General features: G+C 42.2%; 1 protein-coding gene across 1 annotated transcript in view; it reads left to right on the top strand.

Moving 5' to 3' along the window:
* Window positions 1–19,529, top strand: part of LOC147690175 (cholesterol 24-hydroxylase-like) — a 471,985-nt gene that overhangs the window by 31,236 nt on the left and 421,220 nt on the right. Inside the window, exons 2-3 of the mRNA XM_086936649.1 lie at window positions 12,939–13,016; window positions 13,943–14,024. Of these exons, the coding sequence (XP_086792775.1) occupies window positions 12,939–13,016; window positions 13,943–14,024 (160 nt within the window). The remainder of the gene's footprint in view (window positions 1–12,938; window positions 13,017–13,942; window positions 14,025–19,529) is intronic.

Here is a 19,529-nt window from a genome sequence, read left to right on the forward strand (position 1 = left end):
ACGGTGGTATCAACAAAAACACTGAGTTATACTGGTGAGGACGTGTACCCAGATGCATTACTAACAAACAGAGTGTAAGTGTTTCGAGTTTACGATGAGAATTATTCAGTGTACATTTAATTTAAAAAAGAAACAAGAAACAAGTAGCAGTGCTCTGAGTGCCGGGTGAGCTGAACGACATCCGTAGGTGATTACTTGATCTAAACAGTGTTTCAGGAGAAATTGCATATAATTATGGCTTATGATTATGTTGCAAAAGGAATTCCTCACAAAATCCAGGTAGGTTTTCCACTGTGTGTTTATTGCAGCAACAAGTAGTAATATTGACGGAGCCCACTGTCAGCGCACCCTTCGTATCAGCCACTAAGTAACTGCACTAAACAACACCAAGGGCAGCCTGTGCCTTCAATCAATCAATCAATCAATCAAAGCATTTATATAGCGCACTACTCACCCAGAGGGTCTCAAGGCGCTAGGGGAGGGGCATAAAGTGACATTCACTTTAAAACATAGGCAAAATATATATATATATAACACATTGAGCATGTGGGGAGTCTTACGCCATAACAAAAGATTTACAACACATTCAAGGAATAACACTCCTTGAGAGAGCACAGAGCACCATGAGAGAGCACAGAGCGTAGAGAACTCTCGGAGCAGAATGCAAAGCCTGAGGGACAGCTCGCCCTGCACAGCGATACATGCCTACAGCACCGACCCATATCTGCTAAGACAGGCATGGTCCTGATATCATCCCCTGCACACAAACAGCTACCTTGGCTATGCGCAGCCTCACGCGTTGGCAAAGAGGCGAACACGCACTATCCAGCATAAGATTTTTACTCCAATTGTAAATGTATTTATGTAGCGCTTGAAACCTCTGACAAAGCATTGTGTCCACCAAGGACACAGTCTTTATCATAGACCCCAGAAGCGTCAGATGCATTAGATGTGCTCTGTGCACTACATCACACAAATTATGCGATGGTTTCTGTGGGAAATTGATGCATTCACTCTTGCTTGTGCCAACTTGATGTTAGATTTTTATGCAAAGTCCGGCCAGGTTACCTTAGTTGAGTGATCTTTGTGCCCGAACGCCCCAAAACACCCAATTTAAGCAATATGGATCTGCCACCCTGAAAAGACCCCCTACCCAGCTCAAAACACTTTTTATGCTGGAAAGCAAACCCCTGCTGCCATTTTGCGTTGTACTAGCACAAAGCATTCATACATTTGGCACAGAGAGTGGTCATTGGGTCTGCTCCTTCTGATCTTTAACTTTTGTTAGTCAGCCTCGTTTAGCCATTTGCTTAAGACTTTGTGAATCAGGTCTTGGTTCAGCCCAGTGGAGTATTCATCTCTCACATAATGCTATTGGCTGGTTGGATGCATTATTCGGTTACCAGCTGAGTGCCTGCATTGATCTGCATGTGGGACTACCTTACAACTGCCTGCTCCCACTGACTTTCCTCCTTTGTCTCTCGCTTTAATGTTCTAATGTTGCAGTTGTTAGCACATTAAACCCAGACCTGTTGGCTTTGCCAATGATTCGTACTAGTAAGTGTTCAGCAATCTCCTTGGGTTGTTACTTTGATAGATGCTTCACCTTGAAAAAAAAGTCTAATAAACATTGCCAAAGCCAACATGTTGCTGTGCCACTGGCTTTAAACTAGCCTGGCTGATGAGGAGTGATACCCCGAAACAGGTCCCTTGATGCTTGTTTCCAGTCCAGGAGGACCTGCGTTGGCAGTTCGGGCTGGACTGTTCCCATGAGGAGCAGGGTCAAGACTGATTTGTATATGGCTGGTTCCAAACTGGAGTGGTGTGGTGAGCAAAATAACAATGGATTAAACCGAGTCATTGTGACTGGGGGTGAGTGTTTGAATTGTACAGCATTATGTCCATCTTTTTTCCTTTTTTCCGATGTATTCCTTACAGACCTATGTACACGAAGTACACGCACTAGCCACACACGCCCAATACTTCTCTATCCCTGTACTGTACCCTTCCTAGACACACATACATCCAGCTCAGAGTCACTACTCTTGTGCTGTGAAGAACTCCATATCTACCTGATGTAGGCTAAGGGCTGAGTTAAGCACACAGCAGCAGAACCTTTAAAATGATGAGTGAGTCTATAGACCTCATTCCAGTGACACAGGACAAGAGAGTCTGTTCACTACTGCTGATCACTACACAGTATGCTTCCACCACCGCCCTCGTGCTGCCTAACTCCTGGTCAAGCTGGTAGCCTTTCACCACTAAGAGCGTAGTGCTTTGGGCACCCCTCCCGGTCCAACAAGACAGCTTATCTGCGAGACAGGATTATGTCATTGTGCATACTCATGATTTGAATTCTCCATTTGAATGACACAAAATCATCAGTAGCGATCCAGACAACAGTGCATTTGGGCATTCAGGGCCAGGGAAAACCTCTCCAAGAAGAAAGTTACAATACATAACCCTATAGCACAACAGAAAAAAACTGCATACGGTAAACTACTTTTACTCTACATCAAATGAATAACACTGCATTATGGCTTGCAGACAAAACAATACCATGTCCAAAATATAAACAACACCTACTTTCGGCCTAAGGAAGTGGGCTTCTATTCTAGTACTGTTAACCCTACTTATCTGGATCACATGTATTCCAGCCCTGCTGCCTCTAGCTGCTCAGCCAGAGTGTGAGTTGGTCTTAGAATGTTGGTGTGCCTGTAATGCATGGTACATATATAAGGGGGTCCCCGCAAGAGAGGTGTATTGTATAACTACATACACTGGGAATATACTGGATAATTCAATGATACAAAGAATTTACAGGTATTGTCATTTATTAATCAACAATACGTAGTTGCCAAATGGCAAGTTACAATCACATAAAATTTGAAAGTTGAAAACCCCAAAGGGGGGAAAGGGGGGTAGGAGGAGGGAAGGAAGTGCTAAAGGGAGTGTCAAGTCAAAGGAAAGTAAACACAGTTCCAAGAGAAATAAATTACAATATTGCAATCAAAGTCATGACAATTATGGTGCAAAGCCCAGATTCAAGGCATATGTTGGAAACTGTTCAAAAGATGACATTCACGGTCACATACAAAATTCAGAAATATCGGGGCATGTGCCGGAAGTCCGAGGAGAGGAATAACCGTCGACGTTTCGACCCCTAACTACAGGCTATGTTGAGTCCTTTCACGGGGTCTTCATCAGGACATCTACAAGGGGTAGGAAGGGAGGTGGGGCCATTTTGTTCTGAAAAAAATGTAATAAAGGATTCGCACTTTAGTACATAAGGCGAGTTTGGACCATCCAATTTATGCTCAAACGTTAAAAAATTAATTAATTAAATTAAATTACCATGGAGTAAGGCCCTGCTGGGCTCTGTACATGAAAAGAAGAATAAGCCACGCAGGGTGTCGTGGTCAAACTCAGAGGAGAGAAATCGCAACTGCAGAGAAGACAACAATCAATCAGATACATAGAATGAGGAATTATTCTATGGTAACAAGATGTCTGTAGGACTTGAAAAATTGAATGCATGGTATGCCTGGGTGTCTGAGTGGGATGAATGTTGGCAGTTAGAGATGGGCTGAGCCGCTAGGCAGGCTGCTCCTGGTGGGGCTGTTACCACATTAGGCTGGCTGGAGTCAAGATTGATGAAACCTGAACTGAAGACCTATTAAAGAAGACTTAAATATACATCCTGGCTCCTGGTGTCTATCTTCATATTCACAACATATTTTGGTGACGAGCAGACTCAAAGGTGAGCAAATAGTACAATTCTGTAAGAATATAAAATGTAACATTTGAAGTAAACACTGTAAGCAAATGCATACAGACGCAAAGGACCAAACATCCTGCAAGAACAATCCCAAATGTAAGCAAACAAAATGTATATGGGTCTGCCACCCATAAACACACCCGTGTAGGGATGCACCTTGTTACTGCGCGCAACTAAATATGGAGACTAAATCCATATCCCAACCCAGTGTAAGGGTTGACCTAGATCTAATATGGGAACTAACCCATGTCCAACCCCATTTTGAGAGATTAACCTGGATCCAATATGGGAACTAACCCTTGCCCAATCCCCTTGGAGATTACATACTGCCATATAGGGGTAACAAAGCGTGAAAAAAGAAAAGGAGTGTTACTAACATCCACATTATGGGTACGGGACCAACTGTGATAACCACTACAAGAGAAAGACCCATCCTAATAAAAGCGTAATACTATAGAATTGCTACAACAAATTTGCTGAAAAGGAAACACCCTTTAACTTAAATACCAAGATATGTGGATACTATAGTTTTTTTTTTTTAAATAACAATACAATATGAAGACAGTTATGGTACTACGGCCAATGCCCCAAAACCCATCACACCTTTAAGTGATACACTGTGATGACCATCATGCCCCCAGAAAAACTGGCATGCCCCAGAGCAAAACGCCGGTGAGCAATCTCTCATGAGTTGAGTTACAATAGGCACACAGAAAATACTGAAACACAGAGCACCCCATAGAAAAAAATGACTCAAATCTCAAATGACAATGTAAGGAGCAAACCACATAAATATGTTACAAGTTAAAACCATTACACTTGTAATACAGAAGAGTTCATAAAAACAAAACCCGTCTGTAAAAATGACCACATTCTTGTTGATCTTCATATGTCTCACCTCCAGTTAACGAGTCTATGGCAAAGCTCACAAAAAAATCACAAATTGCACTTGACCACAATTCCTGCATAACCAACTTTGCCCAGGTGTACACCGTGTCCTCGCTGGTACTTAACACAGCGCCTGCTCCAGCCAAGAGTATTCGATGTCCACAGTTCAAATCCGGGAAACCATAACGAGCTGTGGCGTGCGAACACAACTCATGTGCATAAACAACAAAAGAGTACCTGGTGCCTGAAGTTGCTTGTACATCTTAACCCCTTCCATGCTCATCACGAGCTCAGCTCGTCATGAGGCATACTGGAGCTGTGCTTATGACGAGCTGAGCTAGTCATGAAATGCCGCTTTCCAAGGTTTTTCAGCACAGGACGGGAAAAGCCATAGCAGCCAAGGTGTTAAAGTATTCCCTAGAGTCTGAAGTCTGTATGCATTTGCTAACAGTGTTTACTTCAAATGTTACATTTTATATTCTTACAGAATTGTACTATTTGCTCACTCTTCAAATATTTTTGCATGGGGGAGGATGGTGGATATTGTTGCTCAACCTTATGATGCTGTATTGTAACCATTCTGTCTTGTTTTTATGGTCTATCTTCTTTGATGCTCTGTCCCTTTGGCTGCATCTTTGAGATTCGTTCCATTACCTTACCTGAGTATAGTTCTCCCGTTTCCTTTTTGCCTTTGTTAAAGGAAAAAGGGATAATGTTATACCCTACTTATCTGTATAACATGTATTCCAGCCCTGATGCCTCTAGCTGCTCAGCCAGAGTGTGAGTTGGTCTTAGAATGTTGTTGTGCCTGTGATGAGTGGAATGCCTGGGTGCCTGAGTGGGATGAATGTTGGCAGTTAGAGATGGGCTGAGCAGCTGGGGAGGCTGCTCCTGGTGGGGCTGGTACCACACTAAGCTGGCTGGAGTCAAGACTGATGAAACCTGAACTGAAGACTTATTAACACCTTGGCTGCTAGTGATATTTTCCTCCTGTGCTGAATATTATATTTTCCCTTTGTTCATGACGAGCTCAGCTCGTCATGAGCAGCGAAGGAGTTAAAGAAGACTTAAATATACATCCTGGCTCTTGGTGTCTATCTTCATAGGCCACAACATATGCCCTCTCCAGCAACCTCTTGATTAGAAACAAATACATGTTAAGAATGTTCCCGTGCAAGCAAGACCGTAAAGCTCACTTAATATTGTATATTTAATCAAGTAATGGAGGTCACATTTGAGCTCTTGGGTGTAAAATCAGGGAGGGAGGAAAAAAGTTTGTGTTAGGCATTGTGCCTAACACGATTTAAACTATGTGGGTTGAAAACACAACAAGGCCAAGTTCAGGTCAGCTTAATAAAATCCATTATTATACACAATAAATACACGACATTTGCAGCTCATTAATATTAATTTAAAGCACAGAATGAATACTAGTAAAATCTTCTTCCACAGTTTTAAAACGTACATGTTCTCATAGTAGTTCCTGGCATGGAAGGAAATACAATGTGTGTGAATGTGCTTGTAATGAACGAGCAGAATGTTGTCACTCATAGGGAAGTTAGCCCACGGCTAAGGAGGGCTGACCCATTGTCATATGCTCTGGGCTGGAGTGAGCATAAGAAAAATGTGAATGACACTACAGACAGCTGGATGAAAGCCCCAATGAGTAGTATAATATATATATATATATATATATATATATATATATATATATATATATATATATATATATATATATATATATATATATATATATATATATATATATATATATATATATATATATATATATGTATATATATATATGTATGTATATATATATATATATATATATATATATATATATATATATATATATATATATATATATATATATATATATATATATAACCCTATCAACAGAAGCAGACATTTTTTTTAAAAAAGAACACACATCATGCAACACGGACTTTGCAGTCTATGCCTTGTTCTGCCCATGTGACATGTGTTACATCGGCAGCACTACCAAAAAGGCTAAGCTTAGAGTGTTAGAAAATTTACGAGCAATAAAAAATGGAGATAAGTCATATCCAATTGCTAGACACTTTCAGAGTCATCATAAGCAGGATACATCATTGCTAAGTTTTTGTGTGCTAGACATGATCAAATTGGATGAAAGAGGTGGGAATAGAGTCCAAAGCCTGCGGAGGTTAGAATCAAGAATCATCATACAGTACAAAACAATGACCCCGCTAGGGCACAATTGCGGTGAAGAGCTAGAAGTACATCTGGGTTAGCTGGAAATGTCCCAGTCAGGTTTTTAAGAAAAGAACAGTAATATGTTGTATTGTAAGAAAAGTTGTATCATTCAATGATAAGATGAAAATGTTCGATAGTTTTGGAGCTTGCTAACAGTAGTCCACACAATATCTGGATAGTTGACAAGAAATAACGAATAATTTGATCTCTCGTAGAAAGCAATTTTAAGACATAATTTTAAATGTATTTATTAGTTAGAGTTTGTTTTGTATTCTTTCTTTTCTTCAGAGCACATGAGAGAGAAAAAAGAAGCAGTATAACTTGGAGATATCAAAAAAGAAACCTTTTTCCTGAATGCACTACAGTTTAAGACTAAGAGCTGTGATTCTGGTTGTTGAGGGAATCGCCCACTAGGGCATGATACCTAGCTTTTTGGGTTTTTAAGAACCAGTCGGATGAGAGAGCGATGACAAAAGGGTATGTAACCAAGCCCTTAGAAAAAATGCTGTTATTTATTTAAGATGAGGGTGCCCACTTGGCCTAGGTACCTCGTCTTTGCCTGACTATTTCCTTCTTTAGGACTACTAGGTAGATTTTGTCCCATAGGGACATTAACAGACAGCAACACAGTACTCTCACCGTGAGACTTCGTTAGAAACCATTTTTTGATTAATTTAAAACCCTCAGAACCAAACAGCCCAAGACTCTAAATGGTGTGTGCATTTAAAAAGAAGTAGCATGACTCATATGAAATTATCCGCTAGAAACATGTGTGTAAGAAATTTATTATTCACATTCATGATTTAATTTTGACAATAACAGTTATAGTCTGTTTTTCCTTTTTATTGTTAACACAACTGTCACATGACTATTTAAAGTTGCACTTAGAAAAATAAAAATTACTCGTGAGCAAGGGTTTCTGACCCGAAACGCGTAGAGTGATGATTGCCTTTTATCTACTTCATTAAAAGACTTCTTGGAGATTACAGTGTTTCTGTGCTTTCTTCCATCAAGGAAACGAAGAATGTATGATTTTATATATGTATATATATATATATATATATATGGCAGTAATTCTCCTCCGAAAAAAGAGAAAGTGACCCAGGCAGGGGGTTTCAAGGAAGCACTTTATTAGCAGCAGAGTCCCGGGCGAATGCATTTCGGCATGTGTGCCTTCGTCAGCGCTCCTCTCCTACTGCTTGCTGTGCTGTGGCGTAGGCAGACCTGTCTCGATGCTGGAGTAGTCCATCTTGCTCCGCCCCCATGATGTCGTCGTGCTCTCCCATTGTAGTCCCATGGACAGAGACTACACAGCCCAGAATGCCTCTGTATGGTGCACCCAGGGAAGGAGATGCTGTACGGGGAAACTTGCACGGAGTAGGTATCGAAGACAGGCACAGACTCGAAGAAAGAAGGAGGGTGGGACCAGACGGTAATGTAGTGTCTCCTCTAGTCCCCTGCCTTGGACCGCAACAACCTTTCCGCCTGGTGTTCATCACGGGGGTCGGCAAGGAAATCCCTGTCACCCAAGAGGAAGTAAATACAACCAGACCGCTGTGTATTCCAGGCATCGTGGTGGGTGCTGGGCGAGACTGCAACCACAATCAAGTAAGTAAGCTCGGATGAGCAAACCAGAACGTCCAGACCTCTTGTGCTGCGTGGGTTCACTGTAATGCGTTCTGGCAACCGCATTGATATATGGCAGTAATTCTCCTCCGAAAAAAGAGAAAGTGACCCAGGCAGGGGGTTTCAAGGAAGCACTTTATTAGCAGCAGAGTCCCGGGCGAATGCATTTCGGCATGTGTGCCTTCGTCAGCGCTCCTCTCCTACTGCTTGCTGTGCTGTGGCGTAGGCAGACCTGTCTCGATGCTGGAGTAGTCCATCTTGCTCCGCCCCCATGATGTCGTCGTGCTCTCCCATTGTAGTCCCATGGACAGAGACTACACAGCCCAGAATGCCTCTGTATGGTGCACCCAGGGAAGGAGATGCTGTACGGGGAAACTTGCACGGAGTAGGTATCGAAGACAGGCACAGACTCGAAGAAAGAAGGAGGGTGGGACCAGACGGTAATGTAGTGTCTCCTCTAGTCCCCTGCCTTGGACCGCAACAACCTTTCCGCCTGGTGTTCATCACGGGGGTCGGCAAGGAAATCCCTGTCACCCAAGAGGAAGTAAATACAACCAGACCGCTGTGTATTCCAGGCATCGTGGTGGGTGCTGGGCGAGACTGCAACCACAATCAAGTAAGTAAGCTCGGATGAGCAAACCAGAACGTCCAGACCTCTTGTGCTGCGTGGGTTCACTGTAATGCGTTCTGGCAACCGCATTGATATATGGCAGTAATTCTCCTCCGAAAAAAGAGAAAGTGACCCAGGCAGGGGGTTTCAAGGAAGCACTTTATTAGCAGCAGAGTCCCGGGCGAATGCATTTCGGCATGTGTGCCTTCGTCAGCGCTCCTCTCCTACTGCTTGCTGTGCTGTGGCGTAGGCAGACCTGTCTCGATGCTGGAGTAGTCCATCTTGCTCCGCCCCCATGATGTCGTCGTGCTCTCCCATTGTAGTCCCATGGACAGAGACTACACAGCCCAGAATGCCTCTGTATGGTGCACCCAGGGAAGGAGATGCTGTACGGGGAAACTTGCACGGAGTAGGTATCGAAGACAGGCACAGACTCGAAGAAAGAAGGAGGGTGGGACCAGACGGTAATGTAGTGTCTCCTCTAGTCCCCTGCCTTGGACCGCAACAACCTTTCCGCCTGGTGTTCATCACGGGGGTCGGCAAGGAAATCCCTGTCACCCAAGAGGAAGTAAATACAACCAGACCGCTGTGTATTCCAGGCATCGTGGTGGGTGCTGGGCGAGACTGCAACCACAATCAAGTAAGTAAGCTCGGATGAGCAAACCAGAACGTCCAGACCTCTTGTGCTGCGTGGGTTCACTGTAATGCGTTCTGGCAACCGCATTGATATATGGCAGTAATTCTCCTCCGAAAAAAGAGAAAGTGACCCAGGCAGGGGGTTTCAAGGAAGCACTTTATTAGCAGCAGAGTCCCGGGCGAATGCATTTCGGCATGTGTGCCTTCGTCAGCGCTCCTCTCCTACTGCTTGCTGTGCTGTGGCGTAGGCAGACCTGTCTCGATGCTGGAGTAGTCCATCTTGCTCCGCCCCCATGATGTCGTCGTGCTCTCCCATTGTAGTCCCATGGACAGAGACTACACAGCCCAGAATGCCTCTGTATGGTGCACCCAGGGAAGGAGATGCTGTACGGGGAAACTTGCACGGAGTAGGTATCGAAGACAGGCACAGACTCGAAGAAAGAAGGAGGGTGGGACCAGACGGTAATGTAGTGTCTCCTCTAGTCCCCTGCCTTGGACCGCAACAACCTTTCCGCCTGGTGTTCATCACGGGGGTCGGCAAAGAAATCCCTGTCACCCAAGAGGAAGTAAATACAACCAGACCGCTGTGTATTCCAGGCATCGTGGTGGGTGCTGGGCGAGACTGCAACCACAATCAAGTAAGTAAGCTCGGATGAGCAAACCAGAACGTCCAGACCTCTTGTGCTGCGTGGGTTCACTGTAATGCGTTCTGGCAACCGCATTGATATATGGCAGTAATTCTCCTCCGAAAAAAGAGAAAGTGACCCAGGCAGGGGGTTTCAAGGAAGCACTTTATTAGCAGCAGAGTCCCGGGCGAATGCATTTCGGCATGTGTGCCTTCGTCAGCGCTCCTCTCCTACTGCTTGCTGTGCTGTGGCGTAGGCAGACCTGTCTCGATGCTGGAGTAGTCCATCTTGCTCCGCCCCCATGATGTCGTCGTGCTCTCCCATTGTAGTCCCATGGACAGAGACTACACAGCCCAGAATGCCTCTGTATGGTGCACCCAGGGAAGGAGATGCTGTACGGGGAAACTTGCACGGAGTAGGTATCGAAGACAGGCACAGACTCGAAGAAAGAAGGAGGGTGGGACCAGACGGTAATGTAGTGTCTCCTCTAGTCCCCTGCCTTGGACCGCAACAACCTTTCCGCCTGGTGTTCATCACGGGGGTCGGCAAAGAAATCCCTGTCACCCAAGAGGAAGTAAATACAACCAGACCGCTGTGTATTCCAGGCATCGTGGTGGGTGCTGGGCGAGACTGCAACCACAATCAAGTAAGTAAGCTCGGATGAGCAAACCAGAACGTCCAGACCTCTTGTGCTGCGTGGGTTCACTGTAATGCGTTCTGGCAACCGCATTGATATATGGCAGTAATTCTCCTCCGAAAAAAGAGAAAGTGACCCAGGCAGGGGGTTTCAAGGAAGCACTTTATTAGCAGCAGAGTCCCGGGCGAATGCATTTCGGCATGTGTGCCTTCGTCAGCGCTCCTCTCCTACTGCTTGCTGTGCTGTGGCGTAGGCAGACCTGTCTCGATGCTGGAGTAGTCCATCTTGCTCCGCCCCCATGATGTCGTCGTGCTCTCCCATTGTAGTCCCATGGACAGAGACTACACAGCCCAGAATGCCTCTGTATGGTGCACCCAGGGAAGGAGATGCTGTACGGGGAAACTTGCACGGAGTAGGTATCGAAGACAGGCACAGACTCGAAGAAAGAAGGAGGGTGGGACCAGACGGTAATGTAGTGTCTCCTCTAGTCCCCTGCCTTGGACCGCAACAACCTTTCCGCCTGGTGTTCATCACGGGGGTCGGCAAGGAAATCCCTGTCACCCAAGAGGAAGTAAATACAACCAGACCGCTGTGTATTCCAGGCATCGTGGTGGGTGCTGGGCGAGACTGCAACCACAATCAAGTAAGTAAGCTCGGATGAGCAAACCAGAACGTCCAGACCTCTTGTGCTGCGTGGGTTCACTGTAATGCGTTCTGGCAACCGCATTGATATATGGCAGTAATTCTCCTCCGAAAAAAGAGAAAGTGACCCAGGCAGGGGGTTTCAAGGAAGCACTTTATTAGCAGCAGAGTCCCGGGCGAATGCATTTCGGCATGTGTGCCTTCGTCAGCGCTCCTCTCCTACTGCTTGCTGTGCTGTGGCGTAGGCAGACCTGTCTCGATGCTGGAGTAGTCCATCTTGCTCCGCCCCCATGATGTCGTCGTGCTCTCCCATTGTAGTCCCATGGACAGAGACTACAGAGCCCAGAATGCCTCTGTATGGTGCACCCAGGGAAGGAGATGCTGTACGGGGAAACTTGCACGGAGTAGGTATCGAAGACAGGCACAGACTCGAAGAAAGAAGGAGGGTGGGACCAGACATTTTTTGATTAATTTAAAACCCTCAGAACCAAACAGCCCAAGACTCTAAATGGTGTGTGCATTTAAAAAGAAGTAGCATGACTCATATGAAATTATCCGCTAGAAACATGTGTGTAAGAAATTTATTATTCACATTCATGATTTAATTTTGACAATAACAGTTATAGTCTGTTTTTCCTTTTTATTGTTAACACAACTGTCACATGACTATTTAAAGTTGCACTTAGAAAAATAAAAATTACTCGTGAGCAAGGGTTTCTGACCCGAAACGCGTAGAGTGATGATTGCCTTTTATCTACTTCATTAAAAGACTTCTTGGAGATTACAGTGTTTCTGTGCTTTCTTCCATCAAGGAAACGAAGAATGTATGATTTTATATATGTATAGATATATATATATATATATATATATATATATATATATATATATATATATACATATATATATATAAATGAGAAGGTCTTGGCTAACACTAGACCTACAAATGGGGTACATTTGCTTGCTGGTTAGCAAAAGACAACGATAATCCGAATCAGCCAGCAGATAATTTAATTTACGTAGAAGGTGTAGTGGGTTGCACACACGCCGGGTCCTTGCGCCACGGCTACTTCCTGCAGCAACAATGGCTGTGCGCCTATCTCCACATGACGTTAGGGACCAATAAGGATAGATCCTCTTGTATACAGGAGTCGATCACTGTGCTTAATGAAGACTTTTTGCTGTCAAACATAAAGTACCCAAGTACTCAGGTATTTGTTAATTTTGAACTGATCTGTAATTTATTTTTCTTTGTTGCAGCTTTTTATTTGGGCATATGCCCTTAATCATGCGTATGATGAAGAAGAACGAACTCTTTTATGACCAGGCACTGGAATGGTAAGTTGAGCTTCAGTTGTTTTTAGATTGCTTTTTAAAGGTTAGTCGTCTGTTTCCATCCCAAAGGCAGGGCAGGAGCAATTAGCTGCTCATTGCTTAGACATTTATTGTAGAGACAATTCCCATTTAATAGCAAAGTGCAAATTAGTGCTGGAGTGTTGCTGAGAGAGTTACTTTATATGTAGCTTACCATGGAAAGATGCAAGCATCCCTGTTACAATTATAGGTGGTTTAATTCCTTTTTTTACACCTGTGGTAATCGAAGGTGGAAATGTAAGCAATTCTGCCCGTTTCTGCTAGTTTGCATCTGCTTGCCCCGTATAAAAAAAGGCAGAATGCAGGCAGAATCTCCTGCTGCACAAGTGTTCCTGGTTCTGCGTAGTGAGGAATGGATGGATGGATACATTCTTCCACCTTTCTGCACTGTCAGAGACTGGATAATATATTTGCCTGGCGTTAACTACATTGCATGGTACCTGTCACTGCACAAAAGCCAATTTCCAGGCACCTACCAACTAGAGCGCCCAGAAACCCCATGAGGGAGGAACTGCACACAGCCTTGGCTGCTGGAGAAGTTGTTCTCAAGAGCTGTCAGAATTTAGGGCAGTGAATGAATTAACCTTATTGCCATTATCATCTGCTAAAAGCATCTGTGTTGGGCTTATGTTTTTTTCTGCTTGCAAACACAAAATGGGCGAATTTCACAGGTTCTGAAATTCGCCCGAATGTTCCAATTATCCCTAGAATGTCTGTGTTGCAATAAAGACTAAAACCAATCTTGTAAACTTAATAGAGCTGCCTGTGACCTTTTGTGTGTGTAGATTGGGGTAGGTTATTTTTACTCAGTAGTGCTTCCTTTTTTCATTAAAATACTATAATGTATTTGTCTTTATTTACATTGTTTTTTCCTATTGCCCCCATTGTAGGGTAGAGAAATATGGCCCCGTTATACGTCTAAATTTTATTCACAGACCAGTGATCTTCCTTTCAAGCCAAGACGCAGTCAAAGTAAGTACAACAAGCTCAGGTATCTCAGTCTTATATCACTGTAGGTTGGTAGCTGTAAAATATGTATTTGGATATTAATACCCACCTAGACTCGTTGGACACCAGTTATGAGCAACGCAACCAACCATACATTTGATTGTGACCCTATTTGTCATGTTAGATTAATCACTTTTGCATTGCATACTTTTACCAATTGTAGAGAGTTTCAGGGCTTTTGGGGTCTGGGTGTCCAGTACACATGTGTGATTCTCTGTAGTCCGATTCACGGTAAGGCTGGTTATTGAAGATATGCCTTTGCAATGTATTGATGAATATTGTTTCATAGTGAATGATTGTGCCCATGAGATGCCTTGGGGCCTTTAGGGATCTTTGCAGTCTCCTAAATGCCGGGATGTGGCCCAAGGAGGATGTCCTGTCGATAATTATAATTAGTTTGCTGCTTGGCTTCGATTTAAAGTTGGACATTAACGTGTTTGGCATATTTTGGCTAACTTGTTTATCTTACATATGACATCACAGATCACAATATTGATGTCATCACAGGTGACGTGACATGTGACTTCAAAATAATCACCAGGCCGTGGGAGCGGTGACTGGGCTTCAAGATCCCGGACTTTAGAGTGAAATGTTGCCCAACTCCAAGCCCCCTTTGGCTGTGACCAGCATGTTGTAGGCATACAGAACCTGGGAAGGTCGTGTGCTAAAGATCAAAGGGCATTGACTTATGTCATGACAACATGTACTCTGTGTACACGGATGGGCCTCTGGTCAAGTCCTGCATCTTGGACCTGAATTCAGCTCTTCAAATCCCAACATCCTCTGGAGAGTTTGCTGGGTACTTCTCAAGGCAGCACCCATTGATCTCTGGGCCCAGGCAAAAAGGACAGTCCCAGTGTTCCCGATACCTACCTCCACAGCTGATTGTTCTTATCCTTGGTGATACCCAATGTATTATGGGAATAGAGTTCGGGTTTTAGCCTGACCATTTTTTGTGTTCCTGCTGCAAGAGCAGCGTCATTTATGTTATTGATGATTACACATTTAATATTATCCATGATAACAAATAGGAAGAAATGAGCAGTCAACAGGTGGGGTTATGGTTTTGTTGCTTATCTTGTTTGGCAAATGTAATTTTTTTTTAACATTGCACGTTGTGCAATTGGGTTGTAGTGATGGAACTACACACACAAGACTTGGAGAAGACGATAAGTTTATTCCAACACCTCGGCCATGCAAAGCAACTGTCAAACACAATCAGTCACTGCAGGAAGGCTTCCATGGAACCTTGTGACCTAAAGGTTCTGATGGCTGGAGCCAATCCCCACTCCCTTGGTTTCTGGTCTCGGGCCAATACAGTGACCACAGATCAGCTATTGTAGATGTCGTCAAAAGCAGAATGCCACACATCTCGCTCCTTTATACAATGGCATGCATAACAATATTACATGTGAGCTAAAAGTAAAACCATACATAACATTTATACTGGGAAGGAAACCGAGCAGGGTGGCATCAGGGAGGATGTGGCCAGGACTGGAGGAAAAGGGAAGAAGAAGAAGAATCTTTGCTATTAGCTGGGATACGGGTCACCTGCCCACTCATCCTGAAGGATATCGCTGATTTGTCCATGTTAGTCACAGTTTTTTCTGTCCCCTGTTCAGGTTCCACACAGTGGACCACCCTTCGGAGATTCCAAATTCTTCCATTCTGCGTTTTTGCTGGATTGCAAAAGAGTTTGTTAAGCTTCCTGGGTTCAGTGAATTTTGATCAATGGGAGCCTTCGCCTTTACCCACTCACCCAGCTTAAACCTGATTATTTTGGCATTGTGTGCATGGCCATATCGTTCCTTCCTTGCCTTTTGCAATTCTACCTCCCTTCTTCTCCAAGGCTGGTTGGTGTCCACCTTTACCCATCCCTTGTACCACCCTGGCACTAACCTTGAGTTCAGTTTGCGACCTTTCAACAGTTCAAAAGGTATCCTGTCAGTGAAGTGATACAGTGAGGCAATAGGCTACAAACCTTTTCATGGTTTCCTCCCTCCAAAGTAAACCCCTGCTCTTCGCTAGTTGAATACCTTCCTTAAGAGTTTGGTTGAATCGGTCCACTACTCCATTTGTTTTTGGATGATATAGGGCACAGAGTTTGTGTCTAATCCCATTGCCATCTAGAAACTCCATTTCTCTGATGGAAAATTGTGTCCCATTACCTTTTCTTATTAACACTTCCATCAAAAATGTATTTAACGCACCAGAACTGGTATCAGTCACAATTTTACTTTCTGGCCAACATGAGAAAAGATCATTCAAGCATTACCTTCACCTGACAAAGGACCTATTATGTCCACCTCCATCCATGGCTGAGCATGATAAACAGTCTCCCACCACACTACAGCATAAACAGCCAGCCACCAACAATCCTGGCACAGTATCTGCTTGGTTTCAGTGATGCCCAAATGGCCCTCGTGCAATTTCTATTAACCTCTTTCTTAGGGTGCTTTGGGGTATCAACTGTGCGCCTCCAACAGCTCTACCTTGTCAATCCAATCTTAACTGTTCCTCCAATTTGTTTTCAGTGTCCCACCCCTTTATCAATAACTCTGACACCTTCTTAAGGATGAGATTAGTGATAAATGTATGCTTCCACATGCCTTCTTCCATGGCCCCACTGGTTCTCATCCTGATCTTTGTCCATCACTTTGCCCCGACCACTCTCTGCCTCTCTTACCAAGTGTAACAAACAATCTGTTGTATAGCTCTTGACTCCTGAAAAATATTCCATCTCAAAACTAAATACTTGTAGACTTACCACCCACCTCTTGATCCGGCTAAAGATCTCTACTATACCTTTGTTTGTGAAAACCACTGTTCCCCTTACGAAATCCCTAAATTTGGTGAGCGCCCATACAGCTAGTGCTTCACATTGAATTACAGAGTAGTTAAATTCTGCCTGTCTTAAAGGAAGGCAAAGCAATGGAATGTTCCCCATTACTACCTTATTGTAATAGCACTGGCCCCAGCCCTTTAGAGCTGGCAGAGGATCACTGGCAGAATATCGAGGAGCAAAATATCGACTTGCCAAAATATCGAGGAAAAAATATAGAATGCCAGAATATCGACCTCCTATCTACAAACAGGTAAGTAAAAAAATATCGACTCCAAAATATCGATTGTAAAAAATATAGACAGTCAAAATATCGAATTTTTGAAATGTTTTAAAAGTAATTTAAAATTAATATAATAATAAATATAATTAATTTAAACCTACTTAAAATACTTAAATAAACTTAAAATTAATAAATAATTAATGTAACTTAAAAAAATAAATTATATAACAATAAATATAATTAATTTAAAAAAACTTAAAGTACTTAAACTTAAAATTAAAAAAATAATTAATGTAACTTTAAAAAAATTTGATAATAATAAATATAATTAATTTAAACATACTTAAAATATATATATATATATATTAAGGATAGGATTCCAGTTCCAAGTAGTTTCTGGCTGAATACATCCAGGCACTCACAAGCATTATTCCATAGGTTTCTTTATTTATTTAAAGCAATGTCATCAACGCGTTTCGGGAGTCAGGCTCCCTTGATCACGATGTTTTTGCGTTGTCTAGAGTCCTCCCTTTAGTGCATGCAACAGAAGGTGGAAACAGTAGAGGGACTCATAGTAAGACATACTGGTATGTGCGAATACAGCGGCCATTTTAACACATTCTAGATGCCTTTAACAGAGATGTAAAATGAATGCAAACATTCGGTTCCCCGCTTTAAAATTCATTCTCATGTGAATAAACGTAACTGTCCTAAATGAAAGCAAGCAAAATATAATAGTGTCGCTCATAAAGACAATTACGGTATTTAAAGTGCAAGTGCAATTTTTATGTTAAAAGCGTTAACACAATATTTCACAATTTGATTAGGGCAAGTGCCTATTTCAGTAAGTAGAACCCTATTTGTAAACGGGAATCATTCATCATTTACATCTCATATTATTTAAATATTTTGCCACAGTGTATACAACTTAGCACAGTTTTGTCTTATATGGATTTACCTCTGGCTCATTAATACACATATATATATATACACATATTATTAAGAAAACATATACAATAATTTTACCGTAGGTTAGCGAGAGGGTTAAATTTACTATTACCACTCCAGTGAGTGCAACAGTAGAGAAAACATTGGATAGCGTAGGGGTAAAAATTACTATTCCCACTCCAGAAAGTGCAACAGTAGGGGAAGCATTGGATAGCATAGAGGTAACAATTACTATTCCCACTCCAGAGAGTGAAACAGTAGGGAAAGCGTTGGATAGCGTAGGGGTATAAATTACTATTCCCACTCCAGTGAGTGCAACAGTAGGGAAAGCGTTGGATAGCCGAAAATTTAAAATTACTATAACAAATTCATTGAGTGCAACAGTAGGCAAAGTATTGGATAGCGTAGGGGTAAAAATTACTATTCCCACTCCAGTGAGTGCAACAGTAGGGAAAGCATTGGATAGCGTAGAAGTAAAAATTACTATTCCAACTCTTAAGAGTGTAACAGTAGGGAAAGTGTTGGATAGGGTAGGGGTAAAAATTACTATTCCCACTCCGGAGAGTGCAACAATAGGGAAAGCGTTGGATAGCGTAGGGTTAAAAATTACTATTCCCACTCCAGAAAGTGCAACAGTAGGGAAAGCGTTGGATATGCTACGGGTAAAAAAATCTATTCTCACTCCTGTGAGTGCAACAGTAGGGAAAGCGTTGGATAGCCGGAGGGTAAAAATGACTATTCCCATTCCAGAGAGTGCAACAGTAGGGAAAGCGTTGGATAGCGTAGAGGTACAAATTACTATTTCCACTCCAGTGAGTGCAACAGTAGGGAAAGCGCTGGATAGCGTAGGGGTTAAAATTACTATTCCCACTCCAGAGAATGCAACAGTAGGGAACATAAATACTTCATTTATGAATGAAGATTAAGTAAATATGAATACCAATTATATATTTTTTTAAAATAATTTTTTGTTGTTTATAATACATTAATTAATTTCAACAAAAATAAGCAATAAATAAATAAAAAAATGTAATTTTTTATAATGAAATTACTTCCGACCTATTCCCCTAAAAACCCACAACCCACTACTGAAAAGAATTTAATACAATTAGCATGATTAACATTTAATCAATTCATTAAAATTAATTACCAATTATATTTTAATTACTTACCAATTATGAATTAATTAACAATGAATTACCAATTTTATTTTAATTACTTACCAATTAATCAATTATTAAAATTAATTACCAATTTAATTTTGATTATTTACCAATTAATAATTAATCAACAAATAATTAAAAATGAATACCAATAAATAAATTAACATATTTAATTAATTATAATTAAATTACTTCCCACCCTATTCCCCTATAAACCCACAACCCGCTACTGATTTATAGTACGCAAAAATAAAATACCATAAAAATAATTATTTAAAATAAATTATAAATTA

The sequence above is a fragment of the Lissotriton vulgaris genome, chromosome 9 (assembly GCF_964263255.1).
Source record: "Lissotriton vulgaris chromosome 9, aLisVul1.2, whole genome shotgun sequence".
NCBI lineage: Eukaryota > Metazoa > Chordata > Amphibia > Caudata > Salamandridae > Lissotriton > Lissotriton vulgaris.